This window comes from Episyrphus balteatus, chromosome 2 (assembly GCF_945859705.1).
Source record: "Episyrphus balteatus chromosome 2, idEpiBalt1.1, whole genome shotgun sequence".
Classification (NCBI taxonomy): Eukaryota; Metazoa; Arthropoda; class Insecta; order Diptera; family Syrphidae; genus Episyrphus; species Episyrphus balteatus.
This window is the reverse complement of record NC_079135.1, coordinates 121947027-121962749: the sequence shown is the minus strand read 5'-3', so window position 1 is coordinate 121962749 and position 15723 is coordinate 121947027. Positions and strand designations below refer to the sequence as shown.

Genomic DNA, 15723 nt, shown 5'->3' with positions numbered 1-15723 from the left:
AAAGTCCGAATAGTATTTTTTTGTTGAAATAAGTTATGTATGTCCGGTGTGTTTGAAAATTATTCATTAAATGTGTATGAATTTTCAAAGTACCTACTAACTTGACTGGACACTGTGGTGTATGTGTAATATTTTTCTGTTTGCATTAGTTTGTTGAATCATAATTTTGAGTATTTAAAATTTTTTGGAAAATTTACCTATCAAACAACTTTAATTAAATGTAGTGTTCACTGTTCAAAGTAATGATGGTATTAAGAATTGCATTTTTTGTTTTTTCTCACAAGATTTGTGTAATACATTTTTGTTGTTGCTGAAAATTGCTATATTTCTGCTTAATATCGTTAATCTCGTTGACGACTAAAACGATGTACAAGTACATACCTACAGTATTTGTTACTTTTTCAACAATTTTTAAAATTAACCAAAAAATAAGGTGTGACATAATAACTTAATTTTTTGTTACTGCTTTGTGCACTTTATTCACTAATTAAGGTATTTTATATCTTGTGCGCCTAATTTATTTAGTTGGTTAGTTTATTTTTAAAATTAAACTTTGTTTAGTTGTCTTGTAACTTCACAATTCCTTAAGATTTGGTGTAACGGTTGTGACGATTGAAAATCAATTAAGTATGCTTTGGTGACATAAAGAAGCCTTATTTAAAATTTTAAATATATTAATATTAAAGAAGATTTATTTATTACGTTTGCAGTAGATAAGCATATAATTGAAGCAAATTCATAGGAATCTTTGTATATATAACAATTCAAAAATTTTACATATTTTTATTTAACGGGTGTGACATTTTATTAACAAAAACAATTATTTATGTTATATATGTTTGTATATAAGCATTAAACAAATTTCAATAACTTCAAATTTCAAATATTGAAGTACTATTACCACAATAAATAAAATTGATTGGGGTCAGAATCTATGTAAATATTAAAATATTAGAATACTTGGCTTGAATTTTTTTCGAAGCAACTTATTTAAATTTTTGGAAAAAAAACTGCTCAAATCCACGAACAATATAGTTGAATGTAACATCTTTATAATAATGCTTATTTTTAGGACATAATAGTATTAATATTTTCCAATTTTAACTTAAAAAATAAAATAAAATTAAATTAAATTAAAGCGTTCATTTAACTTTATTTAACTTTTTTTATTTTATGAAAAATTTACAAGCCAATTTTGTAAAACTTTAAACTCCAACAGTATGTAAATATATTTTCTGAACCGATGGCAAACTCTCAAATTTTTTTAACTAGAAAACTCAACTTATTATCATTTGATAACTTACAGATTTGGATGCGTAAGTAATAAGTAAAATTTTCATACGTTTTTTTTTTAATTCTACAAATTTTTCTCACTTTAGAATGTAAGTTTAGAAATTACTGTTTGTTACTTACAAAGTTGTTAATACTAGTAAATTTTCATAAATTCGCTTACGTAAGTAGGTACCTTGCGTAGGTAAAACTATATAACGTGGGTAATCCCAGCTTTTTAGTAATACATCAAAAATTAATTCTTTATTAATCACAATCATTAACAACATTTTATTTATTTTATCATCAAAACCTATTATTTTTTTCCCTATGATAGCTGCTCCTCTATTTTATCGACACTTTACGATTAGATATACATTTTTCTTTTTGTTAAAATGTATCGAATCAGCTAAATATACCCTCTGGAATAGTTTTATAAATATAAACAATATTTCTCCCTATCCACCATGCCGTCACCACCACCGGACCGGCCGACCAACGACACTCTCAGCAGTTCAACATTCAGCAACACTGCTTAAACTTAAACATATCAAACATATGAAACATCATTTCATCAGTATTGTTTAGAATCTCGAACGAAAAGAAACAAACTATTTCCCTCTTCGAGCTTTTCCATATGTCTATAGTGCAAAGTTGTGAAATTATTAATAAATACAAATTTAATGAAATAAACAATATTTTCAATTATTAATTTTATTTTTTGCCATATAATTTATAATGGCTCCAACAAATATCGGAATTTTGGAAACTCGCCGTAATAAACATGACGAAGGTTTTTGGTTAAATTCAAAATCCAAATAATTTACTCTAACTTTGTTCTTCTTTATCTTTATTATTGCAAAACAGAGGAAGAAGAAGATGGCACTTTTCCAAAAGCACGTCACATATTCGGCTTTATGGGATTCATTGGATTCGCCGTGGTCTATTCGATGCGTGTAAATTTGTCGGTAGCCATCGTTACGATGGTCAATCAAACGGCAATACCTCATGTTAATTTGACAGAGGTTGATGACCAATCGTGTCCGATAAGTTCTACATCGTCATTATGGTCAAACCAAAACAGTAGCACCACAAGTAAACCTCGCCAGCTTCAAGGCGAATTCGAATGGGATGAATATACGCAAGGGCTTGTTTTGGGTTCGTTTTATTATGGCTACATGTTGACACAAATACCCGGTGGACGGTTAGCTGAGATTTATGGAGGCAAAATGGTCTATGGACTGGGAGTTTTTATAACTGCGGTTTTAACCTTGTTAACACCGATAGCAGCTCGTTGGAATCTTCCAGCTTTGGTTGCTCTGCGAGCTATTGAGGGACTTGCCGAAGGGGTAACTTATCCAGCGATACATGTTATGGTGGCTAATTGGGTTCCTCCATTCGAAAGGAGTACCTTTTCGTCGGTAGTCTATTGTGGATGTAATATTGGAACTGTCATTTCACTTCCGTTGGCTGGGTGGTTGTGTTCGTTAGAGTTTCAAGGAGGTTGGCCATTGGCTTTTTACATATTTGGGATACTCGGTATGATTTGGTTTGGTTTCTGGATGTGGTTGGTTGCGGATACTCCTGGACGAAGTAATCGGATATCGGAGAAGGAGCGTAAATATATTGAAAGAGCATTAAAGACTGTGGAGAAAACAGACGATGATGATGACGATGCAAGGAATATCCCTTGGCTATCACTTCTGACTTCACTTCCACTTTGGGCCATAATGATAACTCAATTTGGTTGGATGTGGACATTTTTAACTCTCATTACTGAACTGCCAACCTACATGGATCAAATTTTGCATTTCGATATTCAATCGAATTCTGCATTAAGTGCATTGCCATACTTTACAGCTTGGATAATGGGAATTCTTTGTTGTAGTTTTGCCGATTGGTTGTTAAAGAAGAACTACATTAGTTTGTTGAACTCTTATCGATTATGGAATTCGGTTGGATCGATAATTCCTTCGCTAGGTTTGATTGGTGTTGCTTATGTTGGTTGCAATGGGACGTGGGTGATGTTTATGCTTGCTGTGTTGGGTGCATTTAATGGAGCAACTTATGCTGGTTTTCAAATGAATCATATAGCGCTGAGTCGGAAGTATGCTGGAACTGTATATGGAATAACGAATACAGCTGGAAGTATGTCGGGGTTTTTGGGACCTTGGGTTATAGGTTTAGTGATAAATGGCAATAATACTCTAGCGCAATGGAAATATGTATTTTATTTAGCTGCTTTAATTAGTTTTATTGGAAATGGTTTTTATTTGATATTTGCTAGTACCGAGGAGCAGAGTTGGTCAATTAATTCGAGTAAAGAGAAACGAAAGGCAGAAACTGAGAAGTTTTTGGCATCATCATGATGAAATGACATCTATCCGATATTAGTAAGGTTACATAGAAAGCTGTAATTAATTAATTTTTTTTAAGTTAATAAACTAGGTGTATGATTTTTTTGCTTAAATATTTTTTTTTAAATAATTAAAAATGCCATAAATGTACATATATGTTTTGAAATTATAAATAATATTTTTTAAAGACAAAATGAAGATTACTTCATTTATCAAACGGATTTACAATGTAAATATCAAATTGTATGTACCTGTACCTGTAAAGTATAGATGCTAAGTTCAAATTTATTGAAAAAAAAAACAACATTTACGAATGTCGATGAGAAACAATAATAAAAAATCATAATTCATAGCATTAAATAAAAAAAATATTTTTAGAATAGTTTTTTTGTTTTATTTATAGTGTGGGAATAACACAACTAATAAATTTTATTCGTTCTTAAAATAACAAAAGGTATTTTCATTTGACGCATACAAAAATGAAAAAACTTCTAATTTTATGAATTTTTATATCCCACTTTAAGCTTCCAAATAATATAATATAAAAGTTTTCAAGGAAAATATCTTAAATGCCTATAATAACTAAAAGTAATTTACGTTTTAGAAAACAACCTACGAGATACTCAAGATAAAATAACAAATGTGACACCTGTAACATTTATTTTTACTGGCGATATACATAGGTCATATTTAAATACATATATGTATCAAGGAATGCATTCTTGCAAAAAAAAAAGTTGAGATAACAATAGACAATACAAAAAAAGTGGGCCCCGAAAGTCCGAGCTACAGCCTAAACGGATTGACGGATTTATATCAAACCTGGTTTGTTACGTTTTTTGGCGACTCTCCAGAGGAGTTCTTAGTATTAATATTTTTGGACCAAGATACCTGTGATATACCGGTTTTGGAAAAGTTTAATTTTGCCAAAAACAGCTCAAACGATTTTGTTAACAAAATGCATACGTTTGTTTTTCAACAATCTTTATTAACGGTAGGTACCTGCCAGTCATATAACCTTTTTTTTAAATCTGATTTTAACAAAAAAATTATTTAAACATTTTTTTTTTGCAAATGCATCTTAATAAAAGTAATTAAATTGCATCATGAATACTTATTTTGGAGCTCAATTTGTTTAGATGTTGACTTTTCCTTTGGAAAACGTACATATCTTATGTTTTTTTTTTTTCATTTTTACTAAATTTCCGTATAAAAAGACTTAAAAATTAATATTAACGATAATAGCAAGATCGTGCAACCCAGTCGTGCATTTTATTTTATATCCGTTACAGTGATTATTTTTAAATGATTTTTTGTCATTTTGTGTCTCAAATTCTTACCCTCAGAAGATTTTGCACCTACTTTATTAATTTCCTTTTCAAGAATCGGTTTTTAATCTCATATCCGTCAAACAAATAAAATGGATATTGAAAATAAATCAAGTAAAGGAGAATGCCCAAAAAAAATCCAGAATTTTGACCAAAAACAACAAGGTTATTCAAAAAACAATCATAGCTTATGGCTAATGATCTTCTTACGACATTTTTCAATGTTGCATCTCATGGAACTAAAACCAAGATAATCTGACTTTTTTGCAAAATGTTTTGGCTGAAAAAATACTTTATAGTTTGAAATTAAAAATCGTTAAGCAAAAGTCAAAAGGGGGCTTAGTTGTTTGGCCGGTATGTAAGTGTGCATCTATGTATGTTCATCTGTGACATCATAGCTCCTAAACTTATTGTCGCATTTTGACAAATGAGATATCATTCGAAGCGTCTTGCTCGGCCACTGGTCAATTGGTAGTCTCTCTAGAGACAAAAGTCATAAACAATTTTTTGTTTAATTTACAGTCGCTGTGTAAATAGGTACTAACGAAGATAAAAGTGGAGAGATTGAATATAATTCAATTTTAAAGGAAATACTTTACCACGAAATTAAATCCCTAAAATAATCAGAATTCGAAGGACATCATACAACATTTTCAGATGAAAATATTACCTTGATTCATACTTTTTAGAGCATAATAATAAACCTCTCTTTAATACTGTATTTCAATTCATTTTGCTGCAGTCACAAAATTTTTGTTTGAATCCTCTACAAAAATTACCTCTTCACTGACTGTACTATATTTGCGTTAGATCTTTTATGGAACATTCTTGAGTTGTTTTATTTAAAAAGGTAAGTCGAAAAGAAAAGGGGTTATATTGACGCCTCATCACTAAGGTGAATCTATTTTTAAAGCTCTGTGTATGCAATTAAAATTGAAACAAATTAATAATTAACGAATTATCTATTTCTTTTTTTGTTTGTTTTATGATTTTTTAATTTATTGCACTCACCCTTAACCTACGTCCACCCTCCGGATGTAGTGCTAAACCGCTAAACCGCTGCTTTCAATTTTTCTTTACCTATAAACAATTATATAAGCATCTGGGCGTGTTATAAGTCCATAAACAAAATAGAAATAAACAGTAATTTTATGTAACTAATAATTTTAATTTTATGTTAAAGTAATAATGACTAATGACTAATAACTAATAAAAAAACAAAACACGAAATTAAACTTTACTGGCGAAAAAAATCCACCTGTTTAATTACACGCGTTTAACGAAAGGTTAAGACTTAAGAGAATCCATAAAATTAAAAAAAAAGTAACACAAATTACTTAAAAAATCTAAAATGCTTCTCAGAATTTATTTTGCATTCGATCGAATGGCAGTCTCTAGCGAAGTTTGTAAGAATCAAAGTCAAGGTCTGAGAAAAAAATAAAAATATTTTCAAACAGAAGATAATTTTGTCATTTTATAGAAGATGGTGATTTTCCAAAAGCTCGCCAAATATTCGGTCTCATGGGATTTCTGGGATTTATTGCTGTTTTCTCAATGCGATCTAGTATGTCCATAGGAATTGTTAAAATGGTCAATCACACAGCCATTCCTCATATCAATTCTGCATCAAGTGATCATACATGTCCCACAAAGTCAAATATTACAACTCATCAACAAAAATCTGAAGGTGAATTTATTTGGGACGAACCAACTCAGGGAATTGTATTGGGATCCTTTTTCTATGGATACGTTGTGACACAAATTCCCGCTGGTCGAATGGCCGAAATATATGGAGGCAAAATGATTTACGGAATTGGAGTTTTAACTTGTGGGATTTTTACAATTCTCACACCATTTGCTGCACGTTGGAATCTTTTGGCATTGTTGGTTGTACGTTTCGTTGCGGGTTTATGTGAGGGTGTGACATATCCAGCAATTCACGTAATGATGTCTCGATGGATTCCTCCATTGGAAAGAAGTACGTTCTCAGCTTTTGCTTATTGTGGTGCTTACATGGGACATTTTATTTCATCTCCACTCGTTGGTTGGTTGTGTTCTATGGAGTTTCTTGACGGTTGGCCACTTGGTTTTTATGTAACTGGAATGTTTGGTTTGTTGTGGTTTGGTTTTTGGATATGGCTAGTTTATGATTGGCCAAGCACTCATCCTAGGATTTCATCCAAAGAGTTGACTTATATCGAGAAATTTGTGAAACTAAGACAAGATGAAGTTGAAGATGAAGAAACGAACACTCCTTGGTTCGAAATTATGACTTGTCTACCTTTGTGGGCCATCGTTATAACACAATTTGGTTGGCTGTGGGTATTGTGTGATCTGATGTTGGAATTACCAACTTATATGCACGATATTCTCAAGTTCGATATTCAATCCAATGCAACATTGAGTGGTCTTCCATCTCTCGCAATTTTTGTAATCGGATACATTTGCAGTACATTGTCGGAATTGATTCTGAAAAATACCAAAATATCTTTGATAAATTCTTACAGGCTATGGAACTCTATTGGAATGGTTATTCCAGCACTTGGTTTAATTGGAGTTACATATGTCGGTTGTAATGGATTTTGGGCAATGTTTATGTTGGCTGGATTAGGAGGATTCACTGGAGCAACTAACGCCAGCATTCAATTAAATCATATTGATTTAAGTCCAAAGTATGCAGGCACACTGTATGCTATAACCAGTACCATAGGATGCATGTCTGGATTCATAGCTCCTTATGTAAGAGGTTGGATAATAAGTGAAGAAAACACACTTGCACAATGGAGATACGTCTTTTATCTGCCAGCTGGACTTATTTTATTGGGAAATTTGTTTTATTTGAAATATGTTAGCACTGAAGAACAAAGCTGGTCAATAGGTTCAAAAGCTGTTGCAAATTGAAAATGAGCTATTCAATTTTATTTGAAAGTTAACTAAATGGATATTTAATATAGACCTATCTCACATTCAAATATAACGACTCATGCATCGGTAAACATTTGTGTATTTTTAGTTACAATAGATAGGTATAATTTTACTTGCTCTTGGAATTCAAAATGTTAAAATTCTTAAGATTTATTTATACAAATTTGGTAAATTTACCTATATGTAAATATAAAAAAATTTCAAAAAACATAAAATTGGTTTTTTAAATAAAAAAAAACAACTCTTTAAATGAAATCGAGCTCCAAAAAATTATGCAGTTTAATTTCCTGTATAAAGATGCATTTTTAGAAAAAAAAAGTTTTAAAATCGTTAGAGTCATTTAAAAAAAAAAAAAAAACAATTTTTTTATAAATAATTTTTGAAAAAAATGTTTTCAAATAAAATAAAATAAAATAAAATAAAATAAAATAAAATAAAATAAAATAAAATAAACACCTAAATAAAATAAAAATTAAAAAAAAAAAAAAAAATCAACGTCTTTTTTTCGAAAATTTGATTTTTCAAAAAAGAAATTTCAAAATTTTTTAAAAAATCCGAATATTATTTTTTTTTCAAAATTGATTTACATAAAAATTATAAAATTAAACAAATCGTTTGGGAAAAAATCAGATTTATAAGAAATGGTTCGATCGTTAGTAACGATTTTTGAAAAAAAAAAAAAATTCATGAAAAGATAGACCCTATCTAAGAACTAATACAAGAATTTAAAATGTTTAATTTTAATCACTCAAATATTCGTACGGGAAGAGCTTTCTTTTAAAAACCGTAAATATCATATTTCTATAACGCAATGACAATAACTATAACTTAATTTCAGAGGTGTTCAAACAAGTTCATATTATAGAATTTTGTTAATTGAAAAAAAAAAACAATGATACGCATACGCCCTAGTATACCATATATGAACGATGAAGCTTAAAGGTTAAAAATAACATACGATGCATCGGTATGGGTGTTGTTATTGGCAAATAAAGGATTGAATTAAACGAACACTTATATATTGACTCACTAGAATGTACTTGTTTAAGCAAACAATTTCAAATAATAATTATAATAATTGCGACCTTTAAATTTTATGTTCCAATTTTTATAACATTTTTGAATGAAACTAATATAAAAAAGCTTATCTTATTAATTAATATTGCTCCAGTGTATTTAAAAATAGATTGTAACGTAAATAAATTTTCGTGGGAAAACATTTTTCTTACATTGTAAGAATAAAATTATAACGTTTTGGGATCATTAACACGTGTACTTTCTATCTTATAGTAAATACCTAGACCTTTCCTAGATACAGGCTTCATCAAAATTATAAGGCCACCCCTTAAAAGAAGAAATAAAAAATGCTGTAAACATGTTTATGAGTGTTTTTAGATATACTGTGTTGTGTTCTGAAACATCTTTTTGAAAAATCCTAAATTTGTGTATTCTTTTTTTTCTGAAAAATAAAAAAAAAAATGAATAAACCTAAAGCGTTAATATTATTTTGTTTTTTTTTTTTAAATTATTTTGAGCCCTGAAGATGAGGTTATTAACTCAAAATATATTGGCAAATTATTAAAAAAATAAACGTCGTTTTTAATTGAGTTTTAAGGAATCAATACAATAACAATATATACAAGAGCAAGTTCGTGCAATCCAGTCATGTATTTTATTTAATTGACAAACATATTAAAACAAAAATAAATAAAACTATGTATAATAAATTTAAAAAGTTAAAAAAAAGTTCACCACGGCGAATACGTATTTTTTTGTATTTGTGTACAAATTAAATTTGATTGAATTTAAATTATAAAAACTTATCTAGGAATACGTTGAGAGAGATTGCAGTGCATAATAAAAGCAGCGATAGTCCGTTTTAGAAAGAGTATTTTCCAGGGTACTGGCAACCCTGGATAAGACCAACTTTTGGCTAGGTAATTATATACTGTTGAATAAAGAATAGAATTGCCTTTTATTTAAAATAAAAACCGATTAAGGTCCATTTTCTTCACACACTCATCTTATAAACGTGGCAACCGTTTCACAATTTGCATGTTAACGGGTTTAAGCTAGGAAATCCATTTCCAACTTATCATTTAAATTATCTTTTATATAATCTTCGACATAATAACTGATGAGGGTTAGGCTGTCCCACAACTCTCTGAGATTTTAAATATTTTGAATTTCAATAAAACAAATACATATTCCATAAAATAATATTCAATCAACATAAACGAATTCAAAAGACTTATATTATCCCATATTCGAGAGTGTGTTATATAAAATTCTTTTATCACTTAATTATTTTAAACTGTATTGTGTATTTATTAATGTGTTATTATAATCTTGAAATGTATTAATTACACAAGCCAACAACGTTTTTGGTGCCGAGACTAAGATATACTTTTCTAAAGGTTTTTGTTGTGCTGCACTCGAATCTGAAGTCAAAAACATCCTATCAGCTCCCGTTTTTGAAATATTACCGTTAGAAGATGCAAACATAACTACTTTTGAGGTTATGCTTTTATGTGAAGAAATTTTTTTAATATTTATTACGGTTTCTGTAAGAACTATTTTCCTTCTTTCAAGAATTTTTTAAATCTTTTCGATATCTTTTTTATTGTTCGAGATATCGTTAGTTTTATGGCTTATTGTAATGTATCACATTTTCATCTCCTTTTTGATAAATTAAGCCAAATACACGTACTTCATTTTAAGATATCTCGCGCAATAAAAAAGATATTGCAAAGGTTTAAACAGGTCTTGAAAGAACGAAAATAGTTTTTTTATGAACCGTTATGATTTATATTTTTAAAAAATTTCTTCAAATTAAGGCATAACCCCAAAAGTAGTAAAAACCCGTTTTTTTGCATTTTCTAACAAAAATATTTCAAAAACGTGAACTGCTAGGATATTTTTGACTTCGGATTCGAGTTCAGCACACCGGAAACCTTCAGAAAAGTATATTTTGGTTCATGTGGGGAAAATCTTGTTAACTTCAAAATAAGTCAAAACACGATTTTTTTTAACTTTCAAACGGGAGCTGATAGGATATTTCTGACTTCAGATTCGAGTTCAGCACATCAAAAACCTATAGAAAAAATTAAATTTTGTAGACCAGTGTTATTAATATGTTAACAATGTTTAATTATGTAAATGAAATGGCATAATCAGAGCCAAATAAAGTATTACATTACATATTCCATAGTTTAAATCTCTGTCATTATCAGCCCTATCGTGAGTTTCACGTGAATAAAATTTCACCCGGAAAAATTGAATTTCCTTTTCCACTGTTGTGAATTCCGAAAGAAAAGTTGTACACGTTCGGAAAACTTCCTGTATTTTGAACTTTTTGTAGGTAATATGTTAGGTTGTCGATATTTCTTTTCTCACTTAAATTTTTGTGACGGACAGGAAACTAGTTTAGAGGAAAATGTAAATTCTCTTCGTGAAACTCACGATAGCTTTTTAAATCACGGGCGAATAAAAATATTTCGGGCTTAAAAATTTTCACGTAAAACTCAGGATAGGGCTGTATGTTTTCCCGTGCCATACAAAATATCGATAAATCACATGTAGTTTTAATGATGAAAAACCGTAAAAGTTGAAATTTTAAACAAGCAAATATATTTGAGACTATAAAGAGAAGGTACCTACACGAAAAAATGATGTTTATTAAAGAGTTTTAAAGCAGTAAAAAATAACCAAAAAATAACGTCATTAAAAAAAAATTGGCGGTTATTTTTTAACAAAATTGTAAAAAAAATATTTTTTTCGTATAATTTTTATACCTACTCCTGAAAAATTTCAAAACATGAAATGAAATGTTTTGAAATTTTTTTACAAACTTTTACAGTTTGTCCGAAATTTAAAGTTTAACAATTCAAAATTACCTGAAGTTTATAGATATTTTGTATGGAGACTTAAAACTTTAGGAATATTTATTTTTTATTAAGACTTTTGAGCCTCTATGTGTATTAAGATTTAAAAATCTGGGACACTCTAATGATGGTATATTTTTTGTCTACAATTTGTCTACTATTATGAGTATTCCATTAACTTAAATAGTAAAAAATCATAAACAACTTTCAATTTAATTAATATTTTATTATAAATTATGTATGTAATACTTACTAAGTACATTTTCAAGATAAGCTTAAGTTAGTTAAGTTTAAGAAATTTAAATGCAACATTTTCCAATAAATACAAATTTATACACCTATAGATTCTAGAGTTTAATAAACCACAATTATTTTTGATATATTTATATTTTAAAGAACTTCACTTTTCAAACCAACTGACCAACTCTGTTCTTCCGTACTAACATACTTTAAATAAATCAAATTTCCGAAAAAATTCATTAAAGCCCCCAAATAAAAGACATATCGCCATTGTGCAAGTGTATTATTTCCACTTATAATCAAACCTGTCACATAAGGAGCTAAAAACCCAGCTGTACATCCAATCGTATTGGTTAAACCATACATTGTTCCTGCATACTTTGGACTTAAATTAATATGATTCAATTGAATACTGGCATAAATTGCTCCATTGAATGCCCCTAAACCAGCCAACATAAACATCACCCAAAAACTATTGCAACCTACGTGTGCTGCCCCAATCATACCTATCGCTGGCACTATCATTGCAATAGAATTCCACAATCTGTATGAATTTACCAATGATATTTTGGTATTTTTAAGAATCCATTCAGCTGTTCGACTACACAAAACTCCTACAACATAAGTTGTTAGAAATGGAAGACCACTCAAGACTGAGTTTGATTGAACATCGAACTTGAGAATATCATGCATATAAGTTGGTAGTTCTGCCATCAGGGTAAACATTGACCATGACCATCCAAACTGGGTTATAACGATGGCCCACATTGGCCGGCAAGTGAGAATTGCTAACCAAGGAGTGTTCATAAAGTTGTCATCAGTTTCTTCGTTGCATCTTAATTTCACAGCTTTTTCAATGTAAGCCAACTCTTTGAATGAAATCCTAGGATGACTGCTTGGCCATTCATAAACTAATCGCATCCAAAAAATAAACCACACTAATCCAAGCATTCCGGTAACATAAAAAGCAAGTGGCCAACCGTCTAGAAATTCCAACGAACACAACCAACCAGCCAATGGCAATGAAAAAAAAGTTCCAATTAAAGAACCACAATAGACAAAAGCTGAGAATGTACTTCTCTCCAATTGAGGAATCCAATGTGACAACATCACATGAATTGATGGATACGTCACACCTTCGCACAATCCCGCCACAAAACGGACAACCAACATTGCCCAGAGATTCCATCGGGCAGCGAATGGTGTTAAAATTGTAAAAACCGCACAAGTTAATACTCCAATTCCGTAGATCATTTTGCCTCCATAAATTTCAGCCATCCGCCCACCAGGAATTTGGGTTAAAATGTATCCATAGTAAAAAGAACCCAAGACGATTCCTTGTGTTTTTTCATCCCAATCAAATTCACCTTCAGACAATTTTTGATCAGTAGTTGATGAGTTTAACAAGGATGTAGAACTTCTGCTAGGGCAAGTTTGATCGTTTGATGTGATATCAGTATGAGGAATGGCTGTATGATTGACCATTGCAACAATTGCTATGGATAAGTTGACTCGCATTGCATAGACAACAGCAAATCCAAGAAATCCCATGAGACCGAATATGTGGCGACATTTTGGAAAGTTACCATCTTCTGTGAACGAAATTGGAGTAAAAAGCTATTTTGTTTGAACTTATTTTTTTCTATCAAACCTTGACTTTGATTCTCACAAACTTCGTTAGTGACTGCCATCCGAACGAATATAAAATTAACTCTGAAATTGCATTTCAAACTTTTTCAAGTATCCAATTTGTGTGTTGTGTTTTCATTTTTTTTTTTTAGTTTCTCTGTTGAGTAGGTCTTAGGGGCAAGTATTGTGCTGTGATTTTTTTTTAAACATTAGGGTCCAAAATGACATGTTCTAAACCTTGAAATGTTGAGAAATAGAGCCCTGAGTTTATCAATGTTTCTAAAGGTTACGTTTTGTAGCACAAGTGAGTGTGAATTTTATAACTGAAAAACATATAATTTACAATCAAAGCATAATAGCATTATAGGAGTTATTCATATGATACTCTAGTTCTTAGAACAAAAAGAAGCTTATTTGAGTTAGCAATAGGATTTTCGCCTCAGCTCAGTTACATCGAAAAAGGTGCTTCAAGGTTAGGTAGACAAATTAGGTAAAAAGTTTCCAAACTCTGAATTTGAACAAATATTCATGTCGTTTGGGTACTATTAAACAGGGAAATTATCAATTTATAATCAGTAAAGCATGCGGAACGAATCAGTAATTAAAAAGGCCATTGAAGCGACAAATGTTTGTTGTTTAAACTTTCATATTTTTTTTGTGATTAAATCGTCTAAATATTTATGAGAGAAAATTGGTCTTCGACTTTAAAAATGCTGATTATGTGAGTTAACTTGTTTTTGAGTAATTTTTTACTGGTTAGTTGATTCTCTAACAGTTTAGGAGAAAGCGATTTAGTTTTTTTCTTCTTGTATTTCAAAAAAAAAATTGACTTTCACAGTAAGCCCTTGCTATATATTACTTGGGATTGGGAAGTACCTCAGGGCAGTCATATTGGTCCTCTACTTTTTTAGTTTTCATTATTGTTTAGAGGCTGTAGCTGTAGATAACTTTTATATGCCGACGAGTTGTTTCAAAATGTTTAAAGATATTTGATTGAAGAATGTCTAAGCACCCTTGTAAGTTCGTGTAAATGTAAAATTAACGGATATGCTAATTGTGGAAAAATGTAATATTATTTTTTTTAATCAGAAAATGAAACAATATTATTGATGGTAAGAAAAGAAGGAAGAAAGAAGAAATAAAATACCTTGGGTTTATTGTTGATAATAAACTAACTTTTAAATCGTATGTCGACAAAAAACACTCTAAAATGTGTGCTAGGGTTCCCTTTGTACCGACTTCCAAAAAGGAGAAGGTATTCAATTCGCCTGTATTTTTTTTTTTTTTTTTATGTTTGTTACTTCATAACTTTGGACTGAGTGAACCAATTTTGATAATTATTTTTGTATTGGAAAGCTGGTGTCTGCAATGTGGTCCCATTTCAATTTCGTTCAGTTATAGCCAAATCAACTATTAGAAAAACCATAAATCCATTGATCCATGGAAGTCGGTTTTGTTTTTTGATAAAAAGATTATTTTTGTTCATTATCTATTTGTTTATTTTTTAATAAATCCTGAACTGTAGCGAATATTTTAATACCTTTTGCATATCAGAACACTCAAACTTAATCAAGTTATAGGCATTTAAGGACAGACAGATTGAGCCACTGTGGGCGGTCGACTTTCCTTCGAGATCTCGGTACATTCGATAGGTAGGTACATTATCTAGGTACAATGTGTCGTTGGGTTTTTTTTGATAACTTGATTAGATCTTTTGTATTAATGTTTTTGCTGAAAAATTTCGGTAAACAATTAATCGATTATAATTAATTTTTTTTTTTGTCCACCATGATTTTTCTATCGGTCGAAAAAAAAAACCGCCAAACTCTACATTGTAGTAGGTAATACTACTTAAGAATACCCTGATATTTTTTTTTTGTTCAGCTGTACCTACCATAATCGAGGTAACAGGTGGGACAAGGACCGCGCTTTACGTGTGAAGGACACCTCCGCGGCAAACAACATCATGGTTCCATTTTTTAATATTTTCAAATAAAATTTTATAACGTTATTCTTAAATAGCTCTGATATCGAGTTTTATTTTTTCTATATAAATTTGTATTGTTTTTCCAGCAAAAGCATACGTTTCTT

The 15723-nt window shown here is 30.2% G+C and overlaps 3 protein-coding genes across 3 annotated transcripts; 2 read left to right on the top strand and 1 right to left on the bottom strand.

Moving 5' to 3' along the window:
• Window positions 1-1765: 1765 nt before the first annotated feature.
• LOC129912670 (sialin-like) lies at window positions 1766-3664 on the top strand. The gene is made up of 2 exons (XM_055991025.1): window positions 1766-2062; window positions 2137-3664. Exons 1-2 carry the CDS (start codon window positions 2008-2010, stop codon window positions 3636-3638), a joined length of 1557 nt encoding a protein of 518 aa, XP_055847000.1. The 5' UTR covers window positions 1766-2007; the 3' UTR covers window positions 3639-3664.
• A 2600-nt stretch (window positions 3665-6264) lies between these two features.
• Window positions 6265-7991, top strand: LOC129912671 (sialin-like). Its single transcript, XM_055991027.1, has 2 exons — window positions 6265-6378; window positions 6435-7991. Exons 1-2 carry the CDS (start codon window positions 6306-6308, stop codon window positions 7853-7855), a joined length of 1494 nt encoding a protein of 497 aa, XP_055847002.1. The 5' UTR covers window positions 6265-6305; the 3' UTR covers window positions 7856-7991.
• Window positions 7992-12084: 4093 nt separating this feature from the next.
• On the bottom strand, window positions 12085-14709 carry LOC129912672 (sialin-like). Its single transcript, XM_055991028.1, has 2 exons — window positions 13655-14709; window positions 12085-13595 (listed from the first exon to the last, which is right to left on the bottom strand). The coding sequence occupies exons 1-2, from the start codon at window positions 13692-13694 to the stop codon at window positions 12154-12156; spliced, it is 1482 nt and encodes a 493-aa protein (XP_055847003.1). The 5' UTR covers window positions 13695-14709; the 3' UTR covers window positions 12085-12153.
• Window positions 14710-15723: the final 1014 nt, after the last annotated feature.

Bases quoted from the DNA above. Each gene is read 5' to 3' on its own strand.
- LOC129912670 (XM_055991025.1), top strand. From the start codon at position 2,008: ATGGCTCCAACAAATATCGGAATTTTGGAAACTCGCCGTAATAAACAT. The intron at 2,063-2,136 runs GTTTTTGGTTAA...ATTGCAAAACAG, and splicing joins CCGTAATAAACATGACGAAG to AGGAAGAAGAAGATGGCACT.
- LOC129912671 (XM_055991027.1), top strand. From the start codon at position 6,306: ATGCTTCTCAGAATTTATTTTGCATTCGATCGAATGGCAGTCTCTAGC. The intron at 6,379-6,434 runs GTCTGAGAAAAA...GTCATTTTATAG, and splicing joins TTGTAAGAATCAAAGTCAAG to AAGATGGTGATTTTCCAAAA.
- LOC129912672 (XM_055991028.1), bottom strand. From the start codon at position 13,694: ATGGCAGTCACTAACGAAGTTTGTGAGAATCAAAGTCAAG. The intron at 13,596-13,654 runs GTTTGATAGAAA...TTTCGTTCACAG, and splicing joins TTGTGAGAATCAAAGTCAAG to AAGATGGTAACTTTCCAAAA.